Source organism: Carettochelys insculpta, chromosome 2, assembly GCF_033958435.1.
Source record: "Carettochelys insculpta isolate YL-2023 chromosome 2, ASM3395843v1, whole genome shotgun sequence".
Classification (NCBI taxonomy): Eukaryota; Metazoa; Chordata; order Testudines; family Carettochelyidae; genus Carettochelys; species Carettochelys insculpta.
The window spans coordinates 224,253,207-224,266,151 of NC_134138.1; the positions used below are offsets into that span (position 1 = coordinate 224,253,207).

Sequence of the window (12,945 nt, forward strand, 5' to 3'; positions counted from 1 at the left end):
TCCATGAAGACAGAGGCAAAGAAAGCGTTAAGGACTTCAGCTTTCCCTACATCATCTGTCACTGGGTTACCTCCCTCATGCAGTAGGGGCCCCACGCCCTCTCTGATCACCTTCTTGCTAACATGCCTGTATAAACTTTTCTTGTTATCCTTCACATTCCTTGCGAGTCGCAATTCCAGTTGTGCTTTCGCCTTCCTGATAACTGCCCTGCATTCTCAAGCTATACATTTATATCCCTCCTTAGACATCTGTCCAAATTTCCACTTTTTGTAAGCTGCCTTTTTGTGCCTAAGTTTTCCAAGGATTTCCCCATTAAGCCAGTCTGGTCTCCTACCGTATTTACTTCTCTTGCTGTTCATTGGGATGATTTCTTTCTGTGCCTTCAATAGGGCTTCCTTAAACTTGATGTGAGCAGCATGTTTGAGAGGAGAGAATTTGCTGGACCACAAGATGTCAATAGTGTCTAGCAGCGTTACCAACACTTTGACTGCTTCCAGGGCTCTTAGAAGATGTGTAGGGGTAAATTACAGCTAAGTAACAGCACAGAACACTGAGAGCAAGAACTGGTGGCTGTTAACGAACTTTACAGAGCCATGGGAAACTTGGCTACACCCAAGATGAGTGATCATCTGGATAACTAAAATCATGCCAAATTATGGATGTTGCCAGATGAGAGCGCGCCAGACTAGAGAGTTTCAACCTGCATAGTTAAATCCTTTTATCCTCACTGAAGCAAAACTCCCCTTGACCTCATTTAATGAAGTGGGCAGGCAGATCCTCAGACTTTGTAAATTATCAAAGTTCTATAACTATAACAGTTTACTCCAGCCAAGGATAAGCCCTCAGGAGTTTTGCCTGAGTAAGGATGGCAAGATTTGAGGCTCAGAATCCAAGTCAGCAAAGATGTCTGGCTTCTTTGCCATGCACAACTGCGGGAACCTTGAAAAATTATCTTTCCAGATGCGTGTTTTTCTGCTGGAATAGAGTTAAATAGTGTACACGAAGATGATATTTAAAACCTAAATGTATTTTATTCTTTAGTAAGAATTCACAAAGAAGGTAGAAATATCACTTAATGCCAGTGAAGTTTCTACAATTTGTAGTTTTACTTTTAAATAACAAATATAAATGTATTTTTGGTATATCTTGGCAGAAACTTGGGTTTATGTTTAGGTATTTTCAATGTCAAGCATTTTTTAGGTCAGGTCTGCAGCTCTTCAGTGACTTTTCAGGTTGAAAATAATATAGTTGTGATTACCATTCTAGGGAATATTTTCATCAATGTGTCATTACAGTTTCTCTGCAGTAGAAGTGAGGGGAGTTGAGTAATAAGTTGAATAATGGTACTCCAAAGCATTAATCATTAGCAATGCAGACTTGCAAATATCATTGCTCAGGAAAGACTGTTCTACAGCTTGGAGTTATTATCATGAGAGACTGCAGTTTCCAAAGAAAACAGTTTCATTAACATTAGTCAAATGTATTTATTTAAAATAGTACTCATGTTCTTCAGATACCCAAGGAGGCAGACATAGAGTGTTACTTCTGAACACTTGGTGCAGTCCAACATTGCAGAGAATATGTTATTAATAATTCTTACGTACAGATTTAATCAATTGGAAATTAAAAACTGTGAAGCTATCCACTTTGTCAAGGACTTGTTATCTGTAGACTGAAAGTTGACCAACCCATTGCGGTATGCTCCTCACTTGGTGCATCTACACTTGGAACTAACTTCAAAGTTAGGCACGACTTCAAAGTAGCCAGCAGAGAGTCTACACTCATTTTCCGTTACTTCGAAGTAGGGGGCCCAACTTCAAAGTCCTTACTCCATTCCTGGGAATTGGGTAGTGCCTTACTTCGAAGCTTAACTTCAAAATAAGGTGTTTGTAAACCAAGTTGTACTTCGAAGTAAGCAACTTTGAAGTTATTTTTGTAGTGTAGACACAGCCACTGTGTTGACTAGTAACAGAGAGGTAGCCGTGTTAGTCTGTACTCCAACAAAGCAAAACAGCAGAAATGTAGCACTTTAAAGATTAACAAAATGATTTATTCAGTGATGAGCTTTCGTGGAACAGACCCATGTCCCGTGAAGGCTCATCACCGAATCATTTTGTTAGTGTTTAAAGTGCCACATTTCTGCTCCTCACTAAGGTATTCTGTTTGGCTTTTAAAAACCAATTGTTTAAATGGTTAGTTAAAATCATTTTGAAACTAAGCGGGTCATACGCCTGATCTAGTAGATAATTCACTTAACTTCCAGGGGCTGAAGCCAGTTTTTAGATTTAGATTGCATTAATTTAGTGGTCAGAGCTCACATAATTTCAAACAGTGGGATTTGCTGCTTGAGAGAGGAGCACAACAGAGCTAGCCTGAATGATGAATTGTTTCTCACCATTAGGTGGTCTTTTCAGGCTTGAAGTTCTTTGGAGACAGGATTTGGAAACTCAGATGTGCTTGCTGATGTTGACTTTGGCATGTGAATATAAAATGAAAAAGAATAAAAACCCCATTAGTATTCCAGCTTTCATGTGCAGAACTTTCCCTGCACAAGTAAGGGCATATGGGAGGAGTGAGGCGGGGTGGAGGGAGACTGTGACAGATAAAAACTAGTAAAGTTAGAACATTCTTCACCTGAACCAGTCTGCCCATTTCCATACTGCTTTATTCTCAGATGTACACCACAGCCACACACCACAACCACACACCAGTCTATTAGTTGTCCATCAACAGTTTTGTTGGTGTTTATTTTTATCCACATAATCAGCCAGGGAGAGACAAAAAATGTAAAAAAAGATATATTTTCTTCTCATGTGCACATTCTTCTGATGCATGAATGATGAAATGTGATCACAAAAGCTTCAGATGATGCATTTGGTTTCCACTTACACATGTGCAAAGACTGTAAGCAGAAATGGGGGTGCCTTGAAGTTTAAGGGATTACATGTAAACCTTATCCAGTTAAATACACTGAAATGAGGGTGTCTGCTATCATGGGCAATGATTAGCTGCCTCCCTATTTTTTTCTGGAATCTATCAAAGCCATCTTTATGAAGAAATTACAGATTATGCATCATCATGCTGCTTCTCATCCTGATTGAGCTATCAGAAGCCCGCCCCCACTCCCTGCTATGGCAAGGCGGGGAAGAAGGATGGCAGGCTATTGGAGCTGGGACACAGTTTAAATGCCGCGTCCTGGGTCTAGAGGACAGGCAGGGAGGGGAGCCTGTTCTCTGCAGCTAGTCGAGTAGCTGCTGAAATATTCAGTGGTTACTCATTTAGGTTGTGTCAACACCATGAGATAAAATAGAATTCATAGGAGTTAGCTCGGTATTAAAATGTCATTGTCTTCACAGTTAATACTATTAGCTCGATTTATTGAGCCATAAAACAGATAACAAAATGTTGATATTATGGGTGGGTATAGCATCAATTTCGAATTTAAAATCTCGAATAAAGGCTAGTGTGGAAGCACCATGTCCTTGATTTGAATTTATTAGCTTCCAGAAGTGTCCTGTATGTATCCCACAAAGCTATGTGGTGATCCATCATGTATGGCCACTTCTTTCTCTGCTGCTCTCCATCCAGGTGTGTGGGAAGAAGGTCACAGGAGGCCTGCAAATGTTTGATTGAATTTGAATTAGAATTGGAATTGGAATTCAGCAGAGTTCAGTGCTGCAAATATAATGGGCACCTGTTGTGAAACAATTCCTTTGCCCATTGCGTTGCACCACATTGGTAGCTATTGCACCACATCAGTAGCAATTGCAATCGTTAGCTATCTCCTGCAATCATGAGCACTCTGGGTAGTGATCTGCCTAGTACTTCTCAGGATCACAAGAGATCCCCAACGTGGACCCACTAGAATGTTCTGGATCTTCTTGCAATTTGGGGAGACCAATCGGTGGTGAAGAGACTTCAGGTGGCAAAGGGAAATGCAGCAATCAGTGATTAGATGTCACACAAGATGACTCCCTGCAGTTCCTTCTGAGACTCAGTGCAATGTTGAGTGAAGGTGAAAGAACTGTGGCAGGCCTATCAAAAAGTCCAGGAAGCCAACCAGTGATCAGGGGCTATTATGAACAGCTGCACATGCTTATGGGAAGCGACCCCACCATCGAGTCCAGTGTTAATTACAACACTTCTGGAGGCTCTGGCATGGAGTTCAGGGTGAGCCCAGAGGAGCTGGGTGCACCAGAAGAAGAGGGCAACAGAGAGGAGGAAGGGGGCAATAAGCAGGGGTCTAAGGAAGTTCTTCCAGACAGCTCAGAGCTCTTCACCACAGACCTGGAACTGGTCCTCTCCACACTGGGGCCCCTGCATGCCAGTCACCTCCATGCCAGTTCCCGAACCATTTGGACCAAGCTGTTCGGTTGAGTTTGGAGTAGATACAGGTATAGGGTTGGGTATGGATACAGGTTTACTATCATTCTATGCCCCTCAGAACACCCTGTTAATGTTTATTGGATTGGAGCGCTTCTCCTTTTTCAAGATCTCCTCAAAGACCTTATCCAGGCACTCTTTTATTTTTTTCACAAGGTTCTTGGGCAGTCCTGACTTGTTGTGGCTTCCACAATAGCACACCTTGCCACTCCAGGCAACCAGGTAGTGAGCTGGTGTCATGGCACCACACAGCATTTTAGCAAAATTTCCAGGCTGTTGGTTACACAGCATGGGCAGTTGTTCTTTCTCAGTATCTGTCAGTTTTAGGAAGGTGATGTCTTCTTTGGCAACCTACAGAAGCTCGAGAATTTGCGTCAAATTTTTTTTAACATGCTTTCTGCACCTTTACAATTACCTGCAGCAGCTGGTGGGTGCTCCGTTCCTACCCCCCAATGTGGTTTGCAGACTCTGTGGGGCTTTTCCCCTCCCATATTCTCTTCCACCCAAAGTGGTTTGCAAGCCTGCAGGGCTTCTCCACGCCCCCGCTCCCAGCCATGTCCTTTTCCACCCAGCATTTCTTTTTGTTTTACAGGAATCCCCTGTGCTCCACAGATGCTGAGCTCTCTGGATTGTCTCCACCCCCCAGATGTCTTTCCACCCAGTATTTCTTTTTATTTTACAGGAATCCCCCATGCCCCGCAGATGCTAGGCTCTCCAGGTCGTTTCCATCCCTCATGTCCCTTTCCACCCAGTATTTCTTTTTACTTTACAGGAATCCCCTGCACCATGCAGCTGCTGGGCTCTGCTGGGTGTTTCCACCTCCACTCTGCCTGTCCCTCTTCACCTAGCATTTCTTTTCATTTTTCAGGAATCCTATGTGCCCTACAGATGCTGGTCTCTGATGGGCATCTCCCTACCATGTCCCCTTCCACTCAGCATTTCTTTGGATTATTTATTTATTCTTTTTACATTGGTTATATTGTACATCGAACCTCTGCATGCAGCCATCCATGTGGCTGTAATCGAATATTTCTCTACCATCCCCTTATGTGGCTTGATCAGTGATGAGGATTGCTCCAGGAATGTGCAAAATTTTTTTTCCCTGCCACAGAACACCCAGCCAGGACACGTGGTGGCTTCCCCTGCTTTGCAGCCCTCCTCTTTTCCCAAAAAGGAGACAATTGCTTATAGCTTACCATGTCCACAAAGAAATGTGCTGGATAAGTGATGGCAAATGATGTATTATGAAATGCACACTTACTATCCCATCCTTAATACGCCTTCAACAGCCTTCAAAAAGGCAACTTTCCTTGATAGTAGCCGCAGAGACCTGTTCATTCCATTTGAAAGCACATTATGTGAATTGTATCTTAATTTTGACCTTCACTTTCCAGAGGCAATGCCTAGTAGCAGAGAGGACCAAAGGGGAAAGACATGCAAGCAGGATGTTATCCTGCAGCACATGGAGCAGAATGAAGCTGAGCACACCAAGCTGACAATGGACACTGCTCAGTGGCATCACAGTACAGCTCAGTGGCATCAGACAATGCTTGACTTTCAGCAGTAGCAAGTGGCAAAGCAGACTGAGGCCGTGGCAAAGCTCGTAATGGCAATTTCAGAGCAGACAGAGGTCCTTCGCTCCCTGCTGCAGCTGCAGAGGGACTCATAACACAGTAATGCAGGAGACAATACCTGGTGCCTGGAGTCCCCTGAAGAACAGTTGCCCACCTCCCGTCATCGTGGTTGCCAAATGCAGGGAGGGAGAGCAAGGATAGCCTGTTGCTCTAGCCCCAAGGGCCACAGCATAGGCTATTCATGCATCTTTGAGAAGGCTCCTTTCCTCTGCCACTGAAACCTCTCCTCCCTCCAAAATAAAATCATTCCTTTGAGCTCGATGTGATTTTAAAGCGTGGAGGAGTGGTAAGGAACACAAATCATAGTGGGCTTGGAGGAGGGCTGATGGCAAAGTTGCCCGCCGCTACTCCCAGGTCCACAGTGGACATGCACCTCAGGGCACTGGACAGGTTGTGGGAGGGCTGAAGGCACACCTTCCTGCCACATGCACTCTACATACTTCAACTTAATCCCCTCCCACCAAGTAATAGCATTCATTCATTAAGACACTGTATGAGTTATTGGCATGATGATGAAGAAATACGTCAGTAGCATGTGTGTTACAGATCATTCATGAACCAATTTTTTAAAGTGTCCCTTATTGCTGCTGCCTCAGCATGGCTACTGGTTGTGTGGTCAGCTGTGAGTCAGCCCTGCCTCTGGCCTCAGCTTCGGAAATCCAGATTGATGGGAAAGTCTCCTGCCTGGATTCACATATGTTGTGCAAAATAGTTTCAGAATTCATTAGTTTTAGAAATCTGAACCTTGCTTTTAAACAACCAAAAGTACATTCAACCACCATTCTGCACCTGCTGAGTTTGTGATTGAAGTTTTCCTTGCTGGGGTCCAGGGCTCCTGAATATGGCTTTATAAGGCAAGGGAGCAGAGGGTGAGTAGGGTCATCCAGTATAACAATAGGCATCTCCATGTCACCAATCATGATTTTCCAGTAGGGGAAAAATGTCCCATCCAGGAGCTTTCTGTAAAGGTCAGAATTTCGGAAGATGCACACATCATGAACCCTTCCTGACCAGCCAGCGTGGGTGTCGGTGACATGACCTTTGTGATCTACCAACCCCTGCAACATCATCAAGAAGTATCTCTTTTGGTTTATATACTCAGAGGCCAGGTGTTCGGGAGCCACGATGGTGATGTGTGTGCCATCTCTTGCCCCACCACAGTTAGGAAACCCCTTGGCAGCAAAGCCATCCACTATAGCCTGTACATCTGCCAGGGTCATTGTCTTCTGGAGGAGATGCCAACAGATTGCATGGGCCACCTGCATCACCACGGACCCCACTGTAGATCTGCCCAGCCCGAATTGGTTTGCCACTGACCAGTAACTGTTGGGCATTGCAAACGTCCACAGTGTGATTGCCACTTGCTTCTGAACTGTGAAAGCCAGCCTCATTCATCTGTTGCTGCGCTTTAGGGTGGGGGCGAGCACATCACAAAGTTCCGTAGAAGTGGACTTGCGCATGTCAAAGTTCTGCACCCACTGCTGGTCGTCTGAGGACTCCAAAACTATGTGGTCCCATTGGTGTGTGCTGGTCTCACGAGTCCAGAATGGTTGCTCCACTGTCACCAGTGCATCCAGGGCAGCCAGCAGCTCTGAGTTCTTGGACTGTAGTTGGGAGATTTGCTCTTCCAAATCATTGTCATCATCATAATCATTTTGATAGTGAACCATCCCTGAGCTTTGTAATTGAAGGCAAAATTGCACGACAGCCAATGTGGTTGCCAAAACTGTGTTCTGTGAGTTGAAACATTTGAGGATCCATGTTTGTGCTGGAATGCTGCAGCAGGAAATGGCACGATCTCCAGTTCATTTTTGCGTGGTTACTGGTACTGTGAATTCTGGGACAATGCTTAGCATTCTGGGATTCAAACATGAAACACCCACAAGCAACCTGGGCTAAGGCACTGTGGGATAGGTACCTACAATGCACTGCTCATGCTGTTGATCTTGCACAGGGCAATGGGGACGTGGAAACTTGACATGGAAAAAAGATGTGTTGAATTTCAAGAAGCTTTGTGGACACTTAATTCAAATTCATAATAACAAGGTTAAAATTAAATTAATTAAAAATTGACTTTATCTCGTAGTGTAGATGCAGCTTGGCATTGAGCAGATTTTGAAAATGTGTCTGTGCTTGCTGTGTAAGAAGGTGTATTCTGTGCTGGATTTGAAACATTAATGCATTTTAACCCTGTTTATCTTGTTGGATGCACTACTGTGTCACAAACCTCTTTAGTAAGATCATAACCTTAGTAGATGTGAGTAAATGTGATGTTTATGAGCAACCAGTTCAGCTGAAGAAGGTGGGTGTGCTGTGGAATTGTCTCATTGAAGTATGTTGTGTTACTGAAAGGGCTGGGAACCACTGCCATAGAGGATGAAATGACAAATTCTGTTCTTCACATTTCCTAAATTCTAGAAAGTTATAATTGGTGGGTTTGGGTTTTTTGCTAATCGTGAATAATCACAATGTCAAACGTTCAGATATTATTGGAAGACTGATACATTCCCCTCAGAGGATAAGTAGATTTACTTAAGGAAGTCAGCATTTCTAGAACAGACTCTAATGAAGGTGATTTTGCAGACTAAACTAAAATTACATTTATTCTAGGAGTGGCTCAGTTGACAAAGGCTGCATGAACAGGTAGCAAACCTAGGAGCCCTATGGAATTATGAGCAATAAAATTTAAAATGCCAGATGTTTATTTTATATGTTAAATTATTAATTATAAAAAAATCCCAATTTTAATTTACATTGTGGAGCTTTTACTATACACCAGTTTCATAAAAATTCCTATTACATAGTAGCTGACAATAGTATGTAATGGTTTTAGTGGCACATTATTTTAACTACTACCGTGTTCCTTTATGTACAAATCTTTCCAGATGTAGTTCTCTTGTAAGTGTAAATTAGCCTCATTATATGTCTCCCCTCCTCCAATTTTTCCTTCTCTTTTTTTCTTGATTTACACAGTTTGTGCCAATTCACTTACAAGTTAATTTTGTTTAAAGGTAGTTAATAACCTTGGACCTCTGGAGCTGATTCTTAATACTCCCAGTCATCACAGAGTTCACCATGGTAAGCAATATCTTGTCATCTGATTTTCCATTGTATGTTTTTATTGTCATTATTTATATTGTATTTTAAAGGTACAGAAATGAGGAAATGTGGCTGGATTTTAGGGAAAAAAAACATTATGGCTGGGTCTACATGTGCCCTTCCCTTTCGAAAGGGGCATGTTAATGAGCAGGTTCAAAAGATGCTAATGAAGCGCTGCAATGAATATGCAGCACCTCATTAGCATAATGGTGGCCATGGCAATTCGAAAGTGCGGCTTTTCGAATTGTGTCGCCTGTGGAGATGGGACCTTCCAAAAGGACCCCCGCGCCAGTTTTTGAAAGCCCTTCTTCCGATCATAGATAGGAAGAAGGGCTTTCAAAAACTGCAGGGGGTCCTTTCGGAAGGTCCCGTCTCCACGGGCGGCGCGTGATTCGAAAAGCCACACTTTCGAATCTCCACGGCCACCTTTATGCTAATGAGGTGCTGCATATTCATTGCAGCGCCTCATTAGCATCTTTCAAACCTGCTCATTAACACGCCCCTTTCGAAAGGAAGGGGCACGTGTAGACCCAGCCTATGGGAGAAACAGTAATGTTCACTCTATTTAAGGTTTCAAAAGCATATTTATTATAATATTTGGTTACCAGTGGCTTGTAACTTTAAAATGTCAACTTCTCAGGCAGAATTTTTCAGGTTTGGTCTTTGTCCAAATGTAAATTACTTTGGACAATATGTGCAAAACATTTCAATACTTTTTAATAGGAGAAAAGTGGTGGGAATAGCAAATCCTACTTTTTTCATTGTTCAAAATAAATAAATATTGTAACCCATTTTCAACTCTTTTTGGACCTTAGAGTCAAACATTCATTATCAAGCATAAATTGGCCCCATTTTAGAAAAACTGCATTTGACTGTACCAGTGAAAGGTCTGTTTTCTGTGCACTACATTACTGAAAAGCCCATTTTACAAATATGCAATACAATTAATAGTTTTTCATAAATTTTGACAATATGCAGTGTTAAGTGTAGGCTATAATGTACATATATGCTTGGTTAGTTTAGTGGAGTAGGGGAATGTGAGCCGATGCCCAGGTGCCAGCTAAAGGTCTGGTGGGGCAAAGAGGGTGATGCCATACCAGCAGCTACGCTAAGCAGCCAGGGCAGGCTGGGTTCTTTGGTTTGTGTTTAGTTCGGGTACAGCAGCAAGAGGAAAATTACACTTAGAGAGGCTTTAACAGTTACTTTTTGTTTATACAAAGATAGAAACAATTTAACTAAGACAAATGATTAAAGTACAAGTTAGTACTCGCAGTTTTTAAAGGGGAAACAACACAATTTAACTTAAGAAAAGTTTTAGACAAACTAGCTAGTTTAAACTAATACACGTAATGTGTACACAAGAAAGGCAAGTTGCAGGTGTGATTTTCACCCCTGCCTTTTAGACCTGGTGGAACCAGAGTCTTTCCCTCAATTCCTATAGGAAAGAAGTGTAATACAGGTGTAATTCTTACCCCTGCCTCCTAGATCCAGTGTGACCCAGAATCTTTCTCTCAATCCCTCGGGAAGAAGTAGATACGAACCAGGCGTCCCCAGTCTTGGGCGTTAATTCCAGACCTGGCCAGCAGGTGTAGGTGATTGAAACTCAAAGGGCGGGGGGGCGGTCTGCCAAGCCCGTTTATACCCCTTTTGTCACGTACGCTTCTTCCTGGTCTCAAGTGGCCGATTGGGAGGAATGTTTTGAACCCCAGGTTTCCCAGGGAAGATGCAAGGCTCAATTCGCACCTGTGAATTGTGGACAATTGGGCACCTTTGGAGGTGATGGGCAGGTTCATTTTGGTCCTTCCTGGGGAAGTGATCAAGGCGTGTCAATCACCGAGATCAGCCAGAAGGGCAGCCATTAGCTAGCCCATTCACTGTCTGGTTTTTGTGTATAGTAGAGAGGCTGGGCGAGACAGCACACCTGCGTTCCCAGGACATCAAAGGCTACCTGTCTCCCCTGCTTATTTCTCTCTCTGTCTCTCCCAGTGGGGGGGGGAAGAGGAAGAAAAGGCCAATGGGGGGTTCATGTCTGGCTACAGGGAAAAGCTTGGGAATGTGTACAGTGAACAAGGTAGGGCTCTAGAGGTTCCCCTGACTCATCCGTGGGGCAACTTGAAAGGTTCATTCATTATCTTATAAAGAACAGAGATAGTAAATGGAACCATAACAGTGATTTGGAGAAACTTAGTTTACTAATTTGAACCTGGCTCAAACATAACTAGACATACAATGGCTGCTTTAGCTGTTTATTGTAGCTATGTGTTAAGGGTCTATTATCCTGTACAGAAGTTTAGAAGGGTAGGTTTCTGTAAGTGTCCAGCCCTGCTCATTTGCACAAGTATTGGCAGTCCCAGTGTGCCAAATTCTGTTCTCGTTTTCACTGCTATAAATCCAGAATGAGCCTGTTAGCCATGAGTTTGGACAGTTTTACGTATTGATGTACAGATTTAATTCCACTGATTATGTTAACCTGAGGATGGAATTTACCTCATTGATTTCAATAGGGCTGCTTGCACATGCATAAAACTTAAAGATATGGAGCTCTGTACTAAATACAACAGGGCAACAGGAAGTCATTAACAAGATCATTGTACATATTTTGTGTATATTAGGCACATATTTCATTAGCTGCAATTTGGTTCATTTTGGTGTTTTTTGTTTTTTTTTAACCTTTGTATGTACACATGCATTGGGGTAGATTCACTCCAAGTATAATTTGATTAATTTCATGTAAGTTACAATAATTAATCTAAGTCATACATTTGTACCCCAAGTTATATTTATGTTCAGATGTGAGGCATAAGAAAATTTGTAGCTGGTTAAAGGTGGAAAGTTAGCAACCTCTTGTATCTGTTTTTATGTAAGAAAAAAATCAAACTTGCAAAGACTTTTGTAGTTAGGTTGAAGTTTGTACAATTTACAGATCTTCTGTTGGTGTACTTTTTTATAGGCAGGAATCCTTACTGCATTGACAAAAATTATGGTGGTACTCTCATCATTTGGGATAGAATTTTTGGTAAGTGGAATAAGTTGCCATTGCTAATGTTAATTAGTATTGCAAACAGGAAATTTTATGATCTCATGGTTGATTATTTCCCCCCTCTTCTAGGAACTTTTGTGGCAGAAAATGATAAAGTTATATATGGCTTAACACATCCAATAAATACATTTGAACCTTTTAAGGTCCAGGTAATGTATTTTTCTTATTGAATTATATATTTTAATGTGAGTTTATACTTAAAAGAAACATTTTTGAGGGAGTGGTGGCAAACTATACTGTACTACAGATTGTTTTGTAATTATTTCAGTGTTTACCGTAGCTGTGGCAGAAATCAATTGTTTAAAACATTTCAGATAAACCACATATAAAATATTTCTGTAAAACTCATTTTTTATTTGATTGTTTTTCAATATAGTCTATTCCAATGCTCTGTCTAGGATGGGAGAGTTCAGCAGTCCTCACTGGTAATAATTAGTCTTTTGCTCTGCTTATTCAGAATAATTTTCTTTATCAGTAGATGGCAAAGATACAAAGTGTATTTTATTTGTTACATATCTTTAGTCTAAGTATTGCTCTTTTAAAAGCAGTCAAATGTCTTATGTAATTTGTTTTTGCCACATTTCTTCTTTACATTTTGTCATTCAAAATATCCCAGAATGCTTTATTAAACAATTAATATTACTTTTGGCAGTTAATCAGCAGCCAACATGTGCTGAATAAAAACTGAGGTACAATTTCAACATTAGGCCACATCTACACTTGGCAAAGTAAGCCAACCACAGATACACAATTCTAGCTATGGCAATTACGTACCTAAAATGGATGTAT

The 12,945-nt window shown here is 41.9% G+C and overlaps 1 protein-coding gene across 2 annotated transcripts in view; it reads left to right on the plus strand.

Annotated features, from left to right (window-relative positions):
* AGMO (alkylglycerol monooxygenase) overlaps window positions 1–12,945 on the plus strand; it is a 362,759-nt gene that overhangs the window by 181,709 nt on the left and 168,105 nt on the right. For both annotated transcript variants that reach the window (XM_074984668.1, XM_074984669.1), the window contains exons 6-8: window positions 9,029–9,095; window positions 12,067–12,132; window positions 12,226–12,305. In XM_074984668.1, coding sequence (XP_074840769.1) covers window positions 9,029–9,095; window positions 12,067–12,132; window positions 12,226–12,305 — 213 coding nt within the window. The remainder of the gene's footprint in view (window positions 1–9,028; window positions 9,096–12,066; window positions 12,133–12,225; window positions 12,306–12,945) is intronic.